This window comes from Mesoplodon densirostris, chromosome 8 (assembly GCF_025265405.1).
Source record: "Mesoplodon densirostris isolate mMesDen1 chromosome 8, mMesDen1 primary haplotype, whole genome shotgun sequence".
Lineage (NCBI taxonomy): Eukaryota > Metazoa > Chordata > Mammalia > Artiodactyla > Ziphiidae > Mesoplodon > Mesoplodon densirostris.
The window spans coordinates 97,625,538-97,649,437 of record NC_082668.1 but is presented as its reverse complement, the minus strand read 5'-3'; the positions used below and the strand labels follow the sequence as shown (position 1 = coordinate 97,649,437).

Below are 23,900 nucleotides of genomic sequence, written 5' to 3'. Positions count from 1 at the left end.
GACAGTTTTCATATGCTGATAATATAGTCAGTGATTCATTCTCAGAAGATTTGGGTTTAACATATGATGAAGGCAAGTCACTTAACCTCTGAAACTGGTTAGCATAATCCTCCCATCTGAAAGAAAAAGTGGGTATAATAATGTTCCCTCTTTGAAATAGAAATTGGACATAGATGTATGTACAAAGATGATTATGACATGATTTATAATTCCAAAATATTAGCTTTATCCTGTATCCAATAGGAGAAAAATTAAATACGTTATAGTACATTTATAAGATGAATGATAGAAACCATAGTCATTAAAAATTGTATTTCTGAAGAATACCTAATGAAAGGTAAAACTGCCTGTGGGATCATGCTAAGCGAAACAGCAGGAACTAGAGTGGAATATACCTTAGTCCTGTTATGTGTTCATGTGCACATTATCTACCGTTTAGAGTCTCAACTCGATGAGGAGTCAGCCTGACATGGTTTTATTTGTTTCCAGTCACTTTCCTCAGTTTTGATCAATCGAATATCTATTTCCTACTGGGTAGCAGCTCCCTTAAACACCTTCTCAGACCATAACTTTTCACATTTGTATATTCAGAGGGACTCTTTAATTTAGAAGACTGTTCTACTTATAAAAACATCCATTTCATAGCCAAATTCAGATTTGGCTAGATGGACTCACATTTAGAGTGGAAGGTGGGGCACAGTCGGCTCTCCCGCCACCCCTCCCTCTGCCTGCCCTTCTGCCCAGGTGGTGGGAAACCATGGAGGAATGGAGGGGTGGAGGTGTCCTTACTTTACAGCCTTGACAAAGTTGTAATGCTATTCTTGGTAGGTAATTACTATTCTGGTTGTCTCCGCGGGTCACAGATGCTCTTAATAGACCTTATGGATGAAGAGCTCCCCTCAAATGGTCCCTTAGACATTGGGAGTCCCTGAGATTTAGCTGCATCTTCCTCTTCTCTCATCTGTGTACCAACTCTTGGGGCTTGAGATCATGTGCAGAATCCATCTGACAACTAACATTCCTCTTGAAAACCTAGAGCTGCTAGGGCCCAGGCAGGTAGAGGTGCAGTAGGTGGAGGTAGGGGGCTTCTCTCCACATTTCTCTTGCCTGCTCAGGTAGCACAGAGGGGGCTGGCAAGTCCACTGACAAAGCAGGTACTTAATAAGGGAACAAAATGCCTATCTCCCTTTTTTGCCCATCACTTGGCTTTAGGGACTTATCACGCCTCCCCCAAAAAAAGATATATTAGAGTCCTAATCCCCAATACTTCAGAATGTGACCTTATTTGGAGATAGAGTCTTACAGAGGAAATTAAATTAAAATGAGGCCATTAGGGTTGACTGTAATCCAATATGACTGGTGTCCTTATAAAAAGGGGAAATCTAGACATAGAGACAGATGCACACATAGGGAAGATGATGTGAAAACACAGGGAGAAGATAATTGTCTTCAAGCTGAGGAGAGAGCCCTGAAACTGATCATTCTCTTAGAACCCTCAGAAAGAACCCACCATACAGTACCTTGATTTTGGACTTGTAGCCTCCAGAACTGTGAGATGATAAATTTTTATTGTTAAGCCACCCAGTTTGTGGTACTTTGTTACAATAGCCCTAGCAGATTAATACAGGGAGAAAAATAGTAGCACATCTCCTCCCCAAAGGAGAAAAGATATGGTAGTAGACATAACCTTTCAAGAACTTCATTTCAGAGGGAACTTCCCCTCCTCTCTGTCAGTCTTATTATGGTTTTGGGGTTGGCAGGGTAGGAGTGGGGTCCACAGGGTGGTGGTTGAGACTTGAGCCATTTTTCTGAATAAGAGGTGATTGACTCCCAAACATTGGTAGTTCTTTCACTAAATTTAGAATTTAGTGTGTTCCTTTTGGAAGAACAGGAAGATTCTTAGAGTTTACCTAAAACTATTTTAAAACACTCTGGGCTACAGAAAGAAGAATCAGAGGGGAAGCAAAGAGAGCTTAAATAGCTTAAATAGGGATCCTTCACACACAGATGAAGTTTTGTAAGATACAAAGGAATTTATCATTAGCAGTTTACTTTTAAAGATTGGCTAAAGGAAGCTTTTCAAATAGGAAATGATAAAAGAATGAATCATAGAACAAACTGTATCAGTAAGGGTTCTCCAGAGAAACAGAAGCAATAGGATATATATGTGTGTGTGTGTGTGTGTGTGTGTGTGTGTGTGTGTGTGTGTGTGTGTGTGTATACACACACACACATACATACATATATATATATGTGTGTGTGGTGTATACATACATATATAATAAGAATATTTATTAAAGGAATTGGTTCATATGATCATGGAGACTGACAAGTCCTAAGATCTGCAGTCAGAAAGCTAGAGACCCAGGGGAGCTGATGGTGTAGTTTCAGTCCAAAGACTGGCAGGCTTGAGACCCAAGAAAAGCTGATGTTTCAGTTTAAGTTGGAAGGCAGGAAAAAATTGATAGCCCATGTCGAAGGCAGTTAGGCAGGAGAAATTCCCTCTTATTCAGGGGAAGGCCAGTCTTTTGTCCTATTCAGGCCTGCAACTGACTGGATGAGACCCATCCATATTAGAGAGAGGAATTTGTTTTACTGAGTTTATAGATTCAAATGTGAAATTCAACATAAATCGCAGCAATATCATTTTGAATCCATCTCCTAGAGTAATGGAAATAAAAATAAACAAATGGGACCTAATTAAACTTAAATGCTTTTGCACAGCAAAGGAAACAGTAAACAAAATGAAGAGACAACCTACAGAATGGGTTGCAAACAATGGGCTTAATTTCCAAAATATATAAACAGCTCATACAGCTCAATATCAAAAAAACAAACAACCCAATCAAAAAATGGGCAGAAGACCTAAATAGACATTTCTCCAAAGAAGACATACAGACGGCCAACAGACACAAGAAAAGATGCTTAACATCTCTAATTATTAGAGGAATGCAAATCAAAACTACAATGAAGGTATCATCTCACACCGGTCAGAATGGCCATCATCAAAAAGTCTATAAATAATAAATGCTGGAGAGGTTGTGGAGAAAAAGGAACCCTCCTACACTGTTGGTGGGGATGTAAATTGGTGCAGCCACTATGGAAAACAGTATGGAGGTTCCTTAAAAAAACTAAAAATAGGGCTACCATATGATCCTGCAATCCTCCTCATGGGCATATATCCAGAGAAAACCATAATTTGAAAAGATACATGCAACCCAATATTCACTGCAGCATTGTTTACAATAGCCAAGACATGGAAGCAACCTAAAAGTTTTAGGTATACAGCACAGCAATTTATATATATATAGATGTATGTATATACATCTATATATATATATATTTACATCTATATATTCAGTTATATACATAACTGAATCACCATGCTGTATACCTGACACTTACATGATACTGTAAATCAACTATACTTCAATAAAAAATTTTAAAAAATTGTGTTCAGTACAGCCTTAATTTGAATGTAGTTGATTCTTTAAAAATATTATATAGCCCCAATTTTCTTGTGTTTAAGTTCTCCAACATTTTGAAATACCTTTTCCTTTATTTTTTAGACAAAACAAAGTTTGGAGAACCACTTCCACATTTATTCGTAATTCTAGGTCTTTCTGTAAGTTCCCAAAGAGAATCCATTGGACAGATCTTACTTTAATTCCATGTTCTTTTTGAATTTGGGGAATTTTTTTTTTCTCAACTGCTCCCTATGTTCTCTTTTCTCTGCCTAATATTAATGCAAATGTGGTCTTCTTTAATGACCCCCAAAAGCTTATCAACTAAGTAGATTTGTGGGTAGTGTATTTTACTGAAGGTTTGAAATCATGATGGAACTGTGTAGATATAACATTATTAAATCATTTTCATAAGAGTATGTAACAGATCAATAAGAATTTATATAGTTATATATGCATACATATATGTGTGTGTATGTTCATCCTAAGGACACTCCTGTAATGAAAATTTCTCATTTGTTAACTTTTCCCAGCACATCTCCTAGGCCCTCCTTATTACCATGACTGTGATTTTCCTGTCATCCTTAAACACTGACTGTGCAGTGCTGCAAGGAAGTTCATTCTGTCATGCAAGATTGTTCATATAATTCTGTTCAAAATGTTTCAGTGTTCCTCATTGCTTTCAGAATAAAATCTACACACACACAAATGTGAAATTTACCCAAAAACAAACTCAGAGAAACACCCAGAATAGTGTTTGACCAAATATCTGGGCATCCTGTGACCCAGTCAAGTTGACACGTAAAACTAATCCCCACACAATCCTTTTCCTCATAAGCTTTATAAAACATATTTGATGATTGAAATGAAATTTAACCATATGATACTCAAGATAATAATAATTAAAAGTGGAAGTTAAAGGGACCTAAATGGAAGTAAGTTTTCTGTACTTCATTTGAAGTAGCTAAATGATGATACCAGTAGATTGCCATAAGTATGTATATTGTAATACCCATATACACCACTCTGAAAACTATAGAAAGCAATACAATCAAAGAGAATATAAATAAATCAAGATGGAGTCCTAAAAAATGTTCAAGTAACCCATGTGATGACAAGAAAAGAGAAACAGAGAAATGAGAACCAGAGGAAACAAATAGAAAATTGGCTCTTTGAAAAAGATCAATGAAGTGTACAAGCCTCTAGTAAGACTGGCAAAGATGAAAAAGAAAGAAGACACAGATGGAATAGATGATATTACTACAGAATTTGCAGCAATTAAAAATATAATAAGTTGGGCTTCCCTGGTGGCGCAGTGGTTGAGAGTCCGCCTGCCGATGCAGGGGACACAGGTTCGTGCCCCGGTCCGGGAAGATCCCACATGCCGCGGAGCAGCTAGGCCCGTGAGCCATGGCCGCTGAGCATGCGCATCCAGAGCCTGTGCTCCACAATGGGAGAGGCCACAACAGTGAGAGGCCCGCATACCGCAAAAAAAAAAAAAAAAAAATGCATGTTGGGATAAACTATAAATGATTTATTCTTATTGGAATGAGTATGAGTGGGGGCAAAGGAGGGACATTTGGCAAAGTATAAAGAAAGGAGCTGGAAGAGGGAGAAGAGTCATCCTTGTCCCATGGGATCAGAGGCATAGGAAAAACACAGCTGCTCAAACACACATGTAAAAAAAAATCAGCGACAGCTGTGATTCAGAGCTCTCCTGAGTTCTCTTTATATCCCACTCTGGTTTTCATCAACCAGAAGCCTCCCCAACAAGTCCAGACATCCTAGCTTAGGTACTATTTCCCCAGGATACCTCCCAATTGCACAGAGATTACTTTCCATAACCCACACACAGCTTCCCAATTCCGGACAAAATGGACCACATTTATTTTATCTCTAGAGTGGCTAGTGACCCTCATCCTGCCCTCTGCTGTCAAAGGCTGAGACCTATTCTTTATCCTGAGTGCCCACCGCTATAATATTTCTCCACCATCCCTATTCCAATCACCATTCTCATTCTCTGAGTTGGATCTGAACTTAAGAAATTTAGAGAAATTGGATGCATTAATGACTGATAATTTAACCCAGTGGTTCTCAAAATTTAGCATGCATCAGAATCACCTGGAGCGTGTGTTAAAATGCAAAGTGCTGGGCTCCATTTTCATAGTTTCTGATTCAGTAGGCCAGGGGGTGAAGCCTGAGAAGTTGCATTTCTAACAAGTTCCCAGATGATGTGGAAGCTACTGGTCCAAAAATCACACTTTGACAACACTAACCGAACGGAGGAAGATTTATACCCAAAAAAAGGAGCTTCTTTCTTTATTTATTTTAGCATCAAGGGTTTTTTTTTAATTAATTAATTTATTTATTTATTTTTGGCTGCATTGGGTCTTTGTTGCTGTGCGTGGGTTTTCTCTGGTTGCAGCGAGCGGGGGCTACTCTTCATTGCGGTGTGTGGGCTTCTCGTCGCGGTGGCTTCTCTTGTTGTGGAGCACGGGCTCTAGACGCATGGGCTTCAGTAGTTGCAGCACACAGGCTCAGTAGTCGTGGCTCGTGGGCTCTGGAGCGCAGGCTCAGCATGGGCTTAGTTGCTCCGTGGCATGTGGGATCTTCCCGGACCAGGGCTCGAACCCATGTCCCCTGCATCAGCAGGTGGATTCTTAACCACTGCACCACCAGGGAAGTCCCAGGATGCTTCTTACTTTAAATAAATTTGTAACTGGGAAATGGTCAGGGAAGGGAAAGGTGACCTCATGCTCCTTGTCTTCCTCTGGGGCATCCACTGACCCATGGAAAAAGAGGGATGATGTCATGGAAATAGAATGATATAGCCACCCAGCCCCATCAACCAATCCCCAGCCCTCACTGAGAGCTTTGTAAGCAACTCTGCACCTCCTACAGTATCATAAAAACAATGAAGGTAGACTGAAAGGCCTGTGGTCATGTGAGTGAATGTGGCCTTACCTTGTGCCAGGTATGGCACTGTGGAGGTTATCTCATTTGAAGCCTCTCAACGGATTTACGACGAAGGTTTTATTATTATAATGGACAATGTGAATTAGGAATAAAGAGGTTAGGTAGTAGCCGAAAGAGGCAAGGCTAGGATTTGGAACATGGCAGCCTAGTTCTGCAGCCTGATTGCTCGCCATGATGCTATTGCCTCCCATCTATGGACATCAGCTGGGAGGGACGGAATTTGCCTGGTGTGTGCATATAGGTTACTTCTGCACAGAGAATGTACCTGATGTGCAAGTTGAATCAGAAAACAGGGGCCTTCAGTTCTCTCTGGCTGTAGCATGTTTATGTGGTAAGTCTCGCTTTTACTGTTCAGAGGACTTCCCCACATCTCATTCAGTGATACATGATTCTCCCCCTTCCAATCAGAAGCAGGTAAAGCACCAGATAAAGTAATAAACGTTAACTTTACATTTTATTCTCCTTGTGTCCTTAGGAAAGGTATGTATCTGTCATGGAGAATCAAACTGCCCCAAGGATTATGGGGGTGAAGGATTGATTTTATTCTGGGGCTTTAAGGATCCATATTTTCTCAGAATGGCAAGGGAGTCTCTCTTAGGGGGTGACCTGTGATCCTGCCTTTGGCAATGGATGGTACATGTGAGATCAGGGCAAGAGCACGAAGGTTCTGCTGAATTGTGGCAAGAGAGACACATCTGCACTTGACCTGAGGTGCACTGGAGATAGAGGTTACATGAAAAGATTGAAATAATGGCTTTAGGCCTCAAAACTCAACAGGATATGTATGACTGTCCTCACATTATAGATAAAGACACCAAGAGTAAGAGAGATTTGGAGCCCTTTCCTAAGGCCACACAAAAAAATTCAAAATCTAAGATCTATCTCTCTATATATATTACCTCTCATAATTTTTTTACAACAAATTCTTTGCAAAGTAAAAATGAAAAGAATTCAGGATTTTTTCCTTATTTTCAGTGTTTGATTTTTTCCAGTTGTATACTAACTAAAATGCCCATTTTCTCTCCCACCTTCAATTTATTCCAAATTTCTAATCTCATTTAAGGTTAATCTTTTAAGACTAAACAGGAGTTAATCAAGCAAAGAGTGGAGAAAAGTGATTCAAAGGGAGTAAAGAGAATGTTTAAAATCTTAAATTGAGAAAAAGTTTGACATGTCTAAAGAGCTGAGACGTGCCTGAAACTGAGTGAGAGGATTAGAAAGACCAGAGAATTTGCGAAGGTTGGCAGAAGCCTTTAGAATTTTTTTTTACATTTTAAAATTTTAATCATGATTCTGTGGGTCAGAGATTGAGGCTGGTGTCAGCTAAGTGGTTCTCGTCCGGGACTCACTGGAGGTCAGTTACGCAGCTGCAGGCAGCTGGGACCTCATCTGGGTTGGATGGTCTCAGGTGGCCTCATGCACACAACATCTAACAGTTGATGCTGGCTGCAGGCTGGGTCATTCTCGCCAGTAGACTCTCCTGCTGCAGAAGGTTAGATAGGCTTCAATCACACATGAGTCACAGAGCAGCACTGCTGGACAGCAAGAGCAGAAGCTGCAACCACTGTGTTCTTTTGGTCAGAGCTGGTCACAAGACCACAACAAATTCAACTGGTAGAAAAATAGACTCTGCCTCTTGGTGTGAGACGTGGCATCTTTCATTTGGCCTTAGGGATTCTGAACTGAATTTGAGTAGATTTTCAGTTGAGGACACTGTGGGGACAGAGGGGAGAAAGTAGGGATGGGTTTTGCAACAGGAAGTGCACGTAATGGTTTGGAGGTGGGAATGGAGGACAAGATCTGAAAATGGGTTGTCAGCTGGAGCATTTTATACTGTGTACTTTTCTTTGCTGCCATATTCTGTGCTTCTCTTTGATGCCTCCAGGATCCTCAGCTGTTTTTTTTTCCCCTTCCCTTCTAATGTTCTCTAATTCTCATTCCTATTCTACATTCAAGAAACAGCTTCTAGGGTCAGGGCATTGTGATAGGTATTAAGACTATTAAAACATGTATGTGGGTTATTAAAATACATAAGCCAGATTTCTTACACTGCATCTCATATATATTTAAAATGTAAAATTTATCCTCAAAAGCATTTTCTCAGACATTTTTGAATTTTGGAAATTAAGCTTGAAACTGCAACACTATAGATCTACCACAAGATGGTGCCACAGGTATACTGAAAATAAGATACACGCCTTATTCCTAATCCCACCACATTTGCTGGAATTTATTAATGAGTATGGAAAGCAAAGAAATACAAAGAGGTGAGAATGTGTGTGGGCAGGAACATGTTCATTTGACAGACTTTTTTTGAGCATCTTCTATGCCTTAGGTAGAATATATAGGGGAGGTATCAGGGTGTTTGTGTGTGTGTTTGTGTGAGAGAGAGAGAGGGAGAGAGAGAGAGGGAGGGAGAGGGAGAGAGGGAAGGAGGGAGGGAGGGAGGTAGAGAGAGAGAGAGAGAGGGAGAGGGAGAGAGAGGGAGAGAGAGGGAGAGGGAGAGAGAGGGAGAGAGAGAGAGAGGGAGAGAGAGGGAGGGAGGGAGAGAGAGGAAGGGGTAGGGGAGATTTTTCTCCAGTTTTCAGGAATTAAACATACAACTTAAATACCTTAATGTTTCCCCTTGTCTGGAAAAAATTATAGTCAATTTTAAGAGATATTAAATACAAACACAAAGGGTTAATGATGCCAGCTTAGGTTTGTGTGAGAGATGCAGAGATAGGGCTAGAATTCATCAATATAATATCTTTTACTTTTGCTGTAGAAACATATGGTTTAAAATACTTTCCTTTGCTTCACTTTTGTTGAGTCAGTGTGCCACTTATAACTTAATCAAGAAATCTTTTGCAAAATATAAGTACCATGGTGAAAGTATAACAAATCATCGATGTATCAGTGAGTATCAGTGAGTTTCTACCAGTAAGTGCACTAGGTAGATAAAGCATTTCAGTGTGGAGGCAGGTGGGTTAGATTATTTACAGTGCACTTATTTCCCTAGACCTCTTATAAGTCCATAAAAATCTTTTCATGGAATAATTATTATGTAGCTCATTTATTAGATAGAGCCCATATAACTGCCTATAGTTTTCCAAGAAGACTCAGAGGGGAAAAAGTCTTGGTCAAAATATACCAAATGAGATCATTGAAAATAGAGCATTTGATTTCCTTGGTATAATCCCAGATCCTTTTGAGAGAACACAGGAATTACCTCTTGGAATAATTCAGACCCAATGATGACACAGTAGAAGGAATATATATCTACTTTTCAGACTCTTTGTCTTATCCAGTATTGATCACTGTAAGTTTCTAAGCATTTTGCAAAAACCTAATTTTATTCTTCCAAACAAGAATAGAGTTAGTGCCCCATATCTGTACTCCCCAGGTAAATTCAACTGAGATTTATATTGCAGGGCTTATTGAGGTTGAAATTCCTTATGAATGAGAGAGAATACAGCAATATGGAAATAGGATGAAGGCTCAAGTTATAACTCCAACCCCCCAAAATGCTTTGAGATAGAGCCGAGCCATTATGGATGGTGTCAGAAACCTGGAACTACCCCTAAGGTCACCTGAAAAAGTCCTTATAGAACAGCTCTGTATTCTGTATATGTGGTTTAAAAGTGTTAAAGAAGGGTGTTGATTATATAAGCCCAGAGCTCTAAGGAATTGATATATAAAGGAGTTTGAATGGAACTTTTTCAGAAACAAAGAATTAAAAGGAATGCTTGGCCCTATTTTAGTGAAGGGCAGATTGTCTTTTGCTTTAAGAATACTTTGGACTGTGAACTTTTACATGTATCATATTTATTAACAGACAAATGTTATTTTACATCAAGTCTTGGTTTTTAGTTCTTAAAAATTTAAGATTTAAAAATTTTAGATTTTAAAATTTAAAGACAATCATGGTAAGTGTTTGGGTGGCTGAGTGATTTGAATCATCAAAGGCACACTTAAAATATAGGTGTCTTAGAATAGAAGCGTTATCTATTTTAAGCTTATCTAAGGGAGAAAGGCTTTCAGTAGCTGGCTCAACAGAAACTTAACATTACTGAGTTCAGATTCTCACTGTGGGATGCGTGTGTTGTCACTGACTGACCATCTTTCTTCATACAGGAGTTCTACTTTCATACTCGGCAGCATCCCAGCCAAGGAGGTTGTTGGGCATTGTTCCAAGTTAGGCATCCTTGTACAGTGTTACAACTGACCACGGGATTGGTGTTCATCCTTGGCACTTACGGTTTTTCTGGATCTGGTTCTTAGGCAGGCTGCAAAATGTGTTTGCTTTTCTCCTGATTACATGAGGAGTTTGGAGGAACTGGATGGTCTGGTTATTGTATTTTTTTAGGGGGTGAGTATGATGGCATTTGCATCACGTTGGCCCACTTCATTTCAAGAAGCTGCCTCTGGTGAGCCTTCCTTGCAACTCAGAGATCTTGGCCTGCAGATTCTGGAAGTTTATCTTTTCTTATGTGGACATGATGTAAAAGTATAAAGAGATGTTAATTTTATTCCTGGGGAGTTAGTGACTCTAGATAATCAGTTACTTTTAGAAGTTGCAAGAATTTCATCAAACCACCAGGACACTATTTTGGTTGCTAAAGAAAGAGGTCACCAAATTATGTTGTACTGTCAAATGAATAAATGCACTTTCCTTCTTCACATGGTACATGACTTTGTGATCATATGCTACGTACTAACATTAGAGCCACGTATTCCTTTCTACTTTGTACAGTGAATAGGAAGACCATTGTTCTCACAAACACCCCTAAGACTCTTCCCCACTGCAAGTCTGGGTCCCAAAAGGCACTCAAGAAATGCTCTTATTTGGGGGAAGGATACCTACAGTTTTTAAATTTCTTTAATGAAAGTTGTATATATTTAAGGTGTTCAACATGATGATTGGATATACATTTACTTAGTGAAATGATTACTCCAGTCAAGCTAATTAATATATCTGTCTCCTCATATAATCACTTCTTTTGTGTGTGGTGATTGAAATCTACTTTCTTAGCAAATTTCTGGTACATTTGACCCTCGAACAACATAGGTCCACTTACATGCGGGTTCTTTTCAATAGTAAATACTACAGTACTAGACAATCTGTTGTTGGTTGAGTCTGCGGATACAGAGGAACTGCGAATATGAGGAGCCTCGGATATAGATGAGCTGCAGATAAGGAGGACCGACTATAACTTATATTTGGATTTTCCACTGTGTGGAAGGTCAGCGCCCCTAACCCTGGCATTGTTCAAGGGTCAGTTGTATTCAGTACAGTATTATTAACTCTAGTCATCATACTGTATGTTAGATCTCTAGACTTATCCTTCCTACGTAACTACAACTTTTTATTTTTTATTTTTATTTTTTGAGAAGATCTCTTAGAAGATGTGAATATTCTGTAGGTCTGAAGTCTTAAGTCCAATATCAATACTTTGCCGTGTTAATGCTCTTCAATGTACTTCATATACAGAAGTATTTATTAGGGAAATGTAGGAAAACTCCAGGTAAATACAACATAATAGTCACGTGTCTTAAGAATATATTTTTAAAATGGGTTTTAATGTTATTCAGTTTGAATATTGATGGTAAATCGTATTACTTTCTTTTTCTATAAGTGATTTTAAAGAACTCATACACCATATAGTATATAAAAATAAAATATGGACATTTACTTCAAAAGGTGAAGCTTATTTTTTTTTCTTTGTTTCTGACATTCTCACATGTGATGTTTAAAAACCATTGTGGATGTTTTGCTTTGGGATACAATGAGAAGAGGGTGAGATAACCCAATGTTTTATGCCTCATTCTGAAAACACATTTTTCTTTTAAAATATCCTTTTGAAAATTATAAAGTAGGTTGCTAAAAGAAATATTTATGTCAAGTGCCTTTCACATTACTGGATATAAAGTAGGTAATCAGTGAGTGGTTGATATTTTCATCATTATGTTTTGTTATTTCTTGACACAATAATTCTGGATGCCTTCTTCTTACCTTCCATTGCCACGCCCTAGTTTTGTCATCTTGCATTATAGCTGCATCTCTGCTGTACTTTATGTCTCAGTTTTAATAGCACCTTCTTGTGGTTTTTTTGCCTATCCTGTTAAAGCAATGCTCATCTCCAGATCTCTTGCCAAGCCAGAGAACACTTGCCAAAGTAAGGTATTATTTTCCAATCCATAACCTTACAACAGTTTAGGTAAACATTTCTGCAGGTCTATAATCTCTTACCTGTAATTTCCAAAATCCAAGAAGCTCTGAAAATCAGAAGGTTTTGTAATTTATATTGATGGCAAAACCTGACCTGAACTGATGTGTGTGATGTTAATAATAGTCTTTATCCTATCTAGTCTGAATATGCACATATTTTGCTGCAGAACTATTAATATGTCTGATTATAGACTTTTGCCCTAGACTTTACTTGAGGCATTATGTAATTCACAGTATACGCAGAGTATTATCTTTCTAAAATCTGAAAGCATGTGAATTCTGAAATGCATCTGGCACTAGGGGTTTTAGATAAGGGATTAAGGACCTATAATCAAATATTATAGTTTCATTTTAAAGTTTTATCTTATTACTAGGAAGCTGCATGTATAATAATAATAAGAGTTTTAGGCACACAATCTCTCACAGACTATTTTCTCAGAAAAGAAAAGTACAGAAAAAGAGAGAGAGAAGACATGGAGCAATTTCTGAATTAGTGATACCCAATGCCATCTCTCATAATCCATTCAAATTGTTGTCCTAGGAGCTTCCTGAGGCACTAAATGAATGGAATTCAGGCAGCAAAAGTAACCATGAAGGTTTAGTACATTCTCCTATGACATGGGTGTATGTACATACACCCCCCCACACACACACGCTTGTGTGCATCTCCACTCATATATGTCTATAACTGTCTTCAAGGAAGGGAATCCAACTAGTGTCCTGTAAGGCGTCAGTTCCACACTGAGGGACATCAGGAGAATACCCACAGGAGTGCCATGTTTAATGTTGCTCCAAAATGCTGTGTTATGTAAATGTGTTGTGGCATAGTTCTTATTTTTACACAGATGTTTTAGATTGTAGATACTACTAAATGTATCTACACCTAAGAGCTACTAGTATTACTAAAATTGTGTACACAGTCATTTATAGAAGATCCTCAAGTCAGGGATTGTATTTTTTGGATCCTGATTAACTCTGCCTTTAGAGTCTCAATGAGAACCTAAAACCCATTTTAAAAAATCTGAGTAGAACCTTAAACATGTGCTTTGTCAATGCTGCCTACTAGGAATTTCTCCGAGTTATTTTTGTGATTTTTTGATAAATGTTTTATGTCCCTCTTGCTTTGCACTTTTCATGCACATGTCGAAGCTCTATATTTTGTGATCTCAAATCATTGCTGTTACTTTCTGGGATTTAGCTACCTTGTGCCTTTTTAAGACATCTCAACTGGCTCATGCATCTTATATTTTAGTATAAAAGAGGAAGGATGGTGAAAGGTAAAGGTATAAATTTGGGTGTGGCTGGGGTAGGGGTGTATGGATTTATTGAGCTGTAGATTTTTTAAAAAATAATAAGCAGTGAAAGACTATGTGGTTAAAAGTATTCTCTACGTTGTCCGTCTATTTTTTTGTTACACAAAATAAATACATTTAAATTTTTATTGTTTAAGAATTCACCTTAGAGTAAAATTGATAGTATTTTGCCCTGGTGCTAGCATAACCCTGCACATTTTTACTATCATTATTATTTTAATTTAGGGACAGGCACTCATGGGTTAACAGATATTTAACTTGCTCTTTAATGGACATCTGTGTCAAATATATGGAATTTTTTGGTTACAATTGTAATAGCCTCTAGTGATTTCATTTGTCTATAGAAAAGTCCCAGGGACCTATAGCTATTTTGGTTTTTGTAGCTTTTTTGATAGGTCCTTATAACATAGACTACTGATTTCTTCTCTGTATTCTGCTCATTGTTGAAAAGCCAGAGCTATTTTTAACATTTACACAATTTCAATAGGCGATTCTTCATTCCACAAGGTTTGGTGCTAAATCTGTGGAGCCTTTCATAATCATATCCTTTTTGTGGTTTGCTTGAATTTGATCACAGTGGCTGATTTCATGCATTGATAATGAAGGCTTAGGTTGCCTGTTTCTCGGCATAAATCCACCTCAGACTTGTAGGTTGACAGTGCTTCTGGTTTCAGCACGCATGGAGATATAGAATTGAAATTGCTCTGCTTTCTTTACAAATGACTCAGAGTGTGCTTGTCCTTCCCTAAAATGTTGCCAGCGTGTAAAGGATTTTCAATGAGCAGTGCAACAAGCCAGCATCTGGGAAGGTTTGGAGCTGCACTGACATAGCGTGGTACTGTCACACAGATAATCAGGGCTGGAGCCAAGTCTCCGTAGCCCCGTGCATTACACTGGTCACATCCTGGAAGTTTTGTTTATCCAACTTGGTTGCTTTTGAAGCCGGTGAAAGCCCTGCCAGGATGTGGAGTGGACTTCCTAGCAGAGGTGAGCATTTTTATTCTAAAACTTGGGCGCCGGGATCTGGGGTGTCAGGAGCAGATTCTTTCGAATGCTGTGTTGAATCCTGAGGAGTTATCAATTGTGTTTATCACATTGTACTGACAGATCTGAAGGGGCAACAGTGAATAGCAAAATATATGATTCTTTAACTTTGGGGGCAAGTAACTGCTTAAATGGATGTAATAGCATTCTTTTCATTCTGTGCTAGCTGTTTGCCGAGGACATCTTACCAGTAGGTGACTTCCTTTGCATTTTAAACATTCAGAACAAGTCAGTGATATTATGTTATTTGCTATCATTACTAAAAGTAGGCAGTTAGCAGTGTTAGTATGTGCTTCAGGTATACAAAAAAGGCTATGAACTAAATGTACTTTGTAGAATCTCTGATGCGAAAAATATATAGCAGGAAACAACTGATGTTTATGAGATAAGTAAGAAAGTAAGTGAAATAGATTACATACTGGAGTTGACACCTTGTTAAGCTTGACATTATTAATAATTAAAAGTTATGACCTGTCATGCACTGGACAGCCTACAGTAATTGATTTCCAGAGATGGTATCCTAAATGAGAGGAGGATAAAATTAGAAGCATTTCTTCATACGGCATGTTTTAATTAGACGTGACGTTTTAAATGTAGTAGATTTTATCATTTAAATGTAAATAAAATACTGACACTCATCTGGGGAGTTAAACGACTAGATCATCATGCCCAGACAGGTCTGATGTGGCTTTATAAGCATAGAGTATTTGAAAGCCAGCCTGATAAGGGCAGACTCAAAGTTAGCTTCCAAGCAGATGGAGTCCTCTTGCTTAGGCTCTTCTAAACTCTAATTCCTACGTGATGAGAAGCTGTTTCTAAAGAAGAAAGGGCTGTGAGAGTTATGATGTATTCGATAACAGTATGCTTATTAAGTGCCTGTTTGTTATGTTAGGTCTGCAGGGAAGTCTATTTTTATTTGATTGGAAGCTAGCATGGCACATAGGGTATGTATATATATGTGTGTGCAGTGTGTGTGTGCGTATGTGTGTATATGTGTTTTCCTGCTAAATTTATTTGAGGCAGCTGTTTTATAGCTTTTAGCTCTAAAGTTATAGATAAGTGTGTATTTGTTTGACAGAAGATTCGAGAACCCCGCTTACTGCCAGTACATGTAAAGCTTGGCTAAGCAGACGCATCAGGAGCAAACCATTTGTGTTCGCCAATCTGCCTCAGCAAGTCCCAGGGCCACTATCTTGCTAGAAGCCACTGTGTGCTTTTGAAAGCATGAAATTAGTTTTATACTAAGCACATGGTTTCTCATTAGCAGCTCTTTTTATGGCAATGGTCAATTTATGCTTCACTACCATGATTTCGGTGTTCTATCAAAGCTGATAGCTTCTGCTAAGGTGTCTCTATGAGATAAATTTTTAAAAAGCAGAGGGAGGGGGAGGACCTAATTAGACCCTCAAGAAGAGACTCTTAGCTTCAACCCAGTCTACCTTCCTGAATACACTGTCGTTTCTCTAAAGTTCCTTTATGCTGTTTGATCCAGGACCAACAGATTTAAAGTTGCTAACATTTACCACTTTGGATCTTACTTGACATGTGACATCAAAATAACTGTTCCGAAATGTAAAGTATTTGTTCATCTTTTTGCAATGCATTTGTAGAAAACCACTCTATTAGTGCTGACCATATTGTGTAATTCATCATTAGACTTATCTGCTTGTTTGTTAATACATCCTAGGGCACGGTGGGAGAGAGTGTAAGGCTTTTATATATTGTGTAGTTGATATAAAGCACCCATACTTCATTGTACATATATGTACTATGAGGAAGTTTAGTTAAGGAATAAAATTAAATAGTCTGAAGATACATTAAAAATTTTTTAAAATGTCTTCTTTCATACAACTGCCTCATCTTGAAAAGTAAAAGCTCTCAAATGCTAAAATTATAGAAATATTAAAAATAGTTTTTGTTTCCACAGTGATAATAGATGAAATGTATATGCAAATGTGGTGAGAATGTTTTACTTAGCCTTTTCTTTCCATCAGAAAATAACCCTTGTTGAAAGTTTAGCCAGTCATAATGCATTTTGAAGTAGAGGTGATCAAAATTAACTCCCAAGACATTTAATGAAATATTTATTCTTATGTTTATTCTTTGCATGGCAGAAATAAATCTATACATGTGGATTAGGGAGCACGTTGAAATGGTGCTATTATACTTTTTCTTTCATATGGCTTTGACAGTGGAACTGAAAACACTTCTGAAATCTTAAATTTCATGATTTTTTTTCTTGTTATTCCTTGGATCATTGCCTAGGTTAAGCAATTTCGCATGATTAAGGATTCAAGATAAAATGTTGTTTATTGAAATGCAGGGATATATTATGTGCCATTATAATTAGAAGATTTTCTGTTTTTAGATGAAGCATAATTTTAAACAACTTATTTTTCTTCTGTCCCTTTGGGAATGTCATGTCACAAGTCATCATCAGATGGTTAGAGGTATTTCATTTTAGATTTTGACTTACAAATAAGTATCTCATATTTCTTACTTCCCTAAAGCCCATGAAACAAATTGGGTTTGTGAGTTGAGAATTAGAAGGTTAGAAGGGCATTGAGATTTTTTCTCTTTGAAATTCCTGATGATGTAATGTGTTTAGTAAATGAAAACTTTAAAAAAGTTTTAGAATGTCAGAATTCTCTTAGAATAGTGAAACTTGTCATATTAAATAGATCATGGAAAATTCACTAGAGGAAGTGAAGGATAATTTAGCATATCTGCCTGAAGTCTTAGTAGCAATTTCTCTTTCACAAGAAGTAGGATTTAGAAAGTTTTCATGAGGATGTGAGATTCTCATGAATCTCAGTGATGTACCTGCATCTGTTCACTTTTATATCAAGAGATAGCAATCTATAGTTTCCTTCAGCAGATTTTAAAAATGATTAGTTATGAAATATAGCAGATATAGTAAGCCTGCTTTAGTTGAGAAACATGATTACAAAAATCAAAGTACTCTCCAAGTTCATTGAGCTTTCCCACTGTATACATTCAGTAATTAGTTTGGACTATCTATATACTCTGTTGTTTATTTTGAGGTATGTTGATGTGGTGATGAATACTTTTTTTTTTTTTTTCTTTTTGCGGTATGCGGGCCTCTCACTGTTGTGGCCTCTCCAGTTGCGGAGCACAGGCTCCGGATGCGCAGGCCCAGCGGCCATGGCTCATGGGCCCAGCCGCTCCGCGGCATATGGGATCCTCCCAGACCGGGGCACGAACCCGTATCCCCTGCATCGGCAGGCGGACTCTTAACCACTGCGCCACCAGGGAGGCCCGATGAATACTTTTTAATATAAGTATGTCCCATTAAATATTTGGGACATTCTTGTGCTAAAAATTATTCATTGTTTAGCTGAAATTCAAATTTGAGTTAGTGTCCTGTATTTAATATGTGAACCCTACCTAGTTTCTATATAAGAAATTGAGTCTCTAATTATTACCTAGAAAATCAGGTCTACCAAGGCTAAAATGGAGGCTTCACTTTTCTGTAAAAGCAGTCGATTTCTACTGTTCGAGTTTATGCCAGGAAACTCCTATGATAAGAATGTTTCCACTTGAGAAACTTAAAGTGGTATAAAAAGTAGGATTGATAGAGCAGAAATCATGAGTAAGGATATGAGAACGTCCATGTAATTACTGAGATAAAATAATAAAGGCAGCACATTAAGTAATAGCTGTCAGTAACATTTTAAATAAATCATGAGAATTGTACAATTAATTTCCAATTGTTATAGCCCCTTGCCAACTAGAACATTTTCAGGATTTTTCTCCCTCAGTAGGTTTGAGATGCTTATAAATTAATTTTGTTTGTTGTAGTTAAGATGTATAATGAGAAGTCCCTCCCTCAATGCCGCCTCCCCCCTCCATCTAGATTTTATTCAATATTCATTACCCTTTTGATTTTAGGACTCATATCTTTTGACTGCCATTTCCTAGGTTTCTCAGGAAGGCAGAGTAACTTGCAAACTTGACTTAGAAGGACGCTTGGATTATTCAGTGTAACACAGCTGAGTAAAACAGAATGGAGATTACATTTATTGTGGACCTACTATATGCCTCATAAAGTATCAAAATATTTATAGACAGGTTTTTATTGAATTCTTATTAAAACTTTATAATATATTAACATAATGCCCATTGTACAGATGCTAAGCTATTTATCAAAAACCCTGTTCCCAGCCTAGAGTTACTCTGTCTTGGCTCTGAATGTCACTCTTACACAGGAGAATAAAGGCTCATCTTCCTTCATCTCACCTAAGGTTGTCTTGTAAAATTCTCTTCACTCACTTAGCCTTCTCCATTACCTTTCTTCTCTCTTTTCACTTCTTAATATCTCCCTCCCCCCACCACTGTTTTTGTAAATATCCCCAACAGGAGTGACTAGACATCAGTATATAATCTGATTCTCAAAATGAGAGAAAACATGTAGAACTGAGTCACATATACTGTAATAGAATTTTGTGTTAGGCTGCCTTGCAGATGATTAGTCAGCAGGGTAGAGGTAATATTTGGAGTAATTTCTTCAAGATGCCCTTTTTGTACCCAGTCTAAAATGCCACCTCAGTTCTCCCTCTGTCAGTCACGTGACATGTCAGACCAGGAAACCTATTTTGAGCCCAAATGGATCAGTTGAGTGTGAGAGCAATTAACCCAAGTTTTAGAAATGGGTTAACTCTGCTAGCCCAATAAAGAACTGTTTAGTAAATCATATCTTCTTTCAGTTAAATGGTAACTCCCTTGCCCCCATGATCTAGTTAATTTCTCAATGTCTGTTGTCCTAGGACAAATGATAATTTACTTCCAATTTTTTCATGTGTATTAATGGTATACCTCTATTTCAATCTGATTATTTTGGATCTCAAAAGATATTTTTTTTTTGCTTCCCATCATCAATCTGTTTTCTACTTTTGCCTAGTCATAAATGTTACTGTATTATGCATTACTTCTAATTGTTTCAAATAATATTGGTGGCCTATTTCTGGTATCTAAATTGTACTCTTTGGGAAAAGATTCTGATTCCTCCTTACCTTAAATATCACTGTAGTCTCCATATCAGCTCCAATGTCCTCCTACTTATATCAGTCCTATCTGTCTGCGTGGTCTGTTTGTTATGGCAAAATACCAATGTGAATCCATAATCTAACTCTCTTCACTAAATATCTTCAAAAAACATTTTTTTCTTTGAAATTGTTCTCAAATTTTTAGAAAAGGCACTGGTGGGTGAGTAAAAGTTGCTAGTAGTTTGACAGACTCCAATTCTCTTAATTTCCTAAAAGGTGATATTATTCAATAGCTATGTTTTCTTCACAAATGGCAATTGAGTAATAAATAGATGCCTTCTGCAGGGAATGCCTATTCTGTCAGAGTGAGGAGACTTCTGTCTTATTCCATCCAGGGAGTCTGCAACATCACTGGGGCATTTAGCTGAACATGGTTTTGCTGACATTTCAAAATTGGTATGTGAATTTCACTTGGAGATCTATGGTAATTCTAATTCTATTTTTTTTCTCTGATTCATTCTTTGGTACTGTTGATTTTTTAGAATATGATAGAGGAAATGGCTTTATATCTGGAAACCTTCTGTTTCTTCCAGGAAGTCAAGTTGGTATTTATTTACTCAAGTATTTTTTTTTGTGGGGGGGTGCGGGTACTGGAAAGGGGAGCCTGAATTTTGATCAATTTCAAAATATTCAGGAGGAAGCAAATTCAGAAATGAATCTACAGGGACTAATTTTTCTGGTATTTGTCTACATTTTATGTATTTTTATTATTGTATAATGGGTAATACTGCATTCATAATAAGTTAGTTAACTATTGCTTAACTGGAGCTTTTAGATTTTGTATACTTTAGGTACACAAAAATTTTTATGTAGATTAAGGGGAACAAGCAGTGGATGTCACTCTGTGTACACAGTAGTTAGAAATCCTTTAATGGGTTATGAATCATGCTTTAAGGAAAAAATATGGATGGCTTGGAAATGATTTCTAACACTCATTTCTTGCTTCAGAACCTTTATATGTATATACTCATTTAATCCGTATAACAACCCTATAAGTAAGTACTATTATACCTGTTTACAAGTAAGGAAACTGAAGTATGGAGAGGTTAGGTAACCTGCCCAAAGTCATGCAGGTAACTCAGCTGGGATCTGAATCCAGGCAATTGAGCTCCAGAATCCATGCTTTTAACCACTGCCCTAGGTTAGCTTTCTGTAGGACATTTAACAGATTCTTTTTTGATATTATTTTGTGAACAAAAGAGAAAACTGTTGACTGAGTGACAGTGTACTTTAGTGGATTTGTAACTGGTTGAATGCCTATACCCAAGTGTACCTGGCCAATATTAACCTAAAGTGAAGCTCCAGGACTCTGCAATGACTTGGTGAAAACATTGATGACCTGGTCTTTAAATTTATAGATGATATAAAGCTGAGATAATAAATACATAGGAAAATAATACAATTATAAATCTTGATACCAAGGCCACGTCCTATACCAAATAAATCAGAATCTCTGAATGCAACCCAGAAATCAATATTTTTAAAGCTCCCAAGGTGATTCAAATATGCTGCCCCAGTTAGAACCATTGTTTTAAAAAGATGGACAAACTCCAACATGGTCAATTTCAACTACAGTACAGGGAAGAGGGAGCGAGAAAAGATATAGGAAATGTAAACTCATGTATGGGTCAAAACCATGATATGATTTATCCCCCACAATCTTAAATGGTATCTTAGGTGGGATTAGAAGAACTATAATATCTGTAACAATGAAGTTTGTTCAACTGTCAGAGCATGTCTGGAGTTGGAGAAATGCAGAGAGCTTAGGTGCTTTCACTTGAGAGTGATCACCGTGGCCAAGGTGCACTGAATACTTTATCAAGGAGAAGAGATCATTAGAGGATTTATTATATTAGAACATTTGAATTATAGTTTTTTAATAAAGCTTTCAGGTAAAATTAAGATGAGTGAATGGCTTTTCAGGAAGGAGGATTTTCACTTGAACTTCCCAGTAGAGCTGTCTGAATATGAAGGGATTCCTTTTGGGGACGTAGTGTACGTCCTTCATTGGTGGTATTGAAACAAAAGGCAGAATGTGACTTAGGTGTGTGATAAATGAGGATAAGGATGGCATGGATGGTTAACGTAGATGATCTTCCAGCTTCAGACTGTATAATTCAATGAGCATGTTAAATTAATAAGGTGATATAAGTGACCATTTGTTCATTACATTAGTTCTGCATCTAGCAGAAGCAGAAGAGCACAGTGGTTATGGGAGGAGTTCCTGTGAGGTTCAAAGCCTAGCTCCATCACAACTTAGTTGCATGACCACAGGCAAATTGTTTCACCTTAGAAGTCTCCGTTTCCTCGTCTGTAAAACAAGAATAATAATAGACTCCACTGCATAGATTTGTTGTAAAGATTGAGTGAGAATAATGTATATAAAGTTATCTGCATGGCAAGTTGAGGAAAAATAAGAGGAATATGGTATAATGAGAAGTTATCACAGGAAAAGCTTAAAGGTTGCTAGTGATGACTTTATGGTTTGGCATGTGGTAGCTACTCAATAAATGTAGCCCATTATTATTTACAAATTGTTCTTCTATTATAGCTGTCTTCTAGTAAAAATTAGGGTCTGAGAGATAAAACCTAAAGCAGGTAAGTATTGGTGGAAGACATGGGGCTGGAGCAGAGGAGACCCAAATGGAATGACACAGCATGGAAGGCTTTGGGTAGGTGGAGGCCACATAAAGAACTGGGTCTGAAACTATCAAACTCTTGGAGGAAAACATAGGCAGAATACTCTGTGACATAAATCACAGCAAGATCCTTTTTGACCCACCTCCTAGAGAAATGGAAATAAATACAAAAATAAACAAATGGGACCTAATGAAACTTCAAAGCTTTTGCACAGCAAAGGAAACCATGAACAAGACCAAAAGACAACCCTCAGAATGGGAGAAAATATTTGCAAACGAAGCAACTGACAAAGGATTAATCTCCAAAATTTATAAGCAGCTCATGCAACTCAATAACAAAAAAACAACCACCCAATCCAAAAATGGGCAGAAGACCTAAATAGACATTTCTCCAAAGAAGATATACAGACTGCCAACAAACACATGAAAGAATGCTCAACATCATTAATCATTAAAGAAATGCAACTCAAAACTACAATAAGATATCATCTCACACCAGTCAGAATGGCCATCATCAAAAAATCTAGAAACAATAAATGCTGGAGAGGATGTGGAGAAAAGGGAACACTCTTGCACTGCTGGTGGGAATGTGAATTGGTACAGCTACTATGGAGAACAGTATGGAGGTTCCTTAAGAAACTACAAATAGAACTGCCATATGACCCAGCAATCCCACTATTGGGCATATACCCTGAGAAAACCATAATTCGAAAAGAGTCATGTACCAAAATGTTCATTGCAGCTCTATTTACAATAGCCCGGAGATGGAAACAACCTAAATGTCCATCATCGGATGAATGAATAAAGAAGATGTGGCACATATATACAATGGAATATTACTCAGCCATAAAAAGAAACGAAATTGAGCTATTTGTAATGAGGTGGATGGACCTAGAGTCTATCATACAGAGTGAAGTAAGTCAGAAAGAGAAAGACAAATACCGTATACTAACACACATATATGGAATTTAAGAAAAACAAATGTCATGAAAAACCTAGGGGTAAAACAGGAATAAAGACACAGACCTACTAAAGAATGGACTTGAGGATATGGGGAGGGGGAAGGGTAAGCTGTGACAAAGCGAGAGAGTGGCATGGACATATGTTCACTACCAAACGTAAAATAGATAGCTAGTGGGAAGCAGCCACATAGCACAGGGAGATCAGCTCGGTGCTTTGTGACCACC

The 23,900-nt window shown here is 37.7% G+C and overlaps 1 protein-coding gene across 1 annotated transcript in view; it reads left to right on the top strand.

The window, feature by feature from the left end:
• ZNF385B (zinc finger protein 385B) overlaps window positions 1–23,900 on the top strand; it is a 327,360-nt gene that overhangs the window by 3,116 nt on the left and 300,344 nt on the right. The window contains exon 3 of the mRNA XM_060106809.1: window positions 14,814–14,951. Coding sequence (XP_059962792.1) covers window positions 14,814–14,951 — 138 coding nt within the window. The remainder of the gene's footprint in view (window positions 1–14,813; window positions 14,952–23,900) is intronic.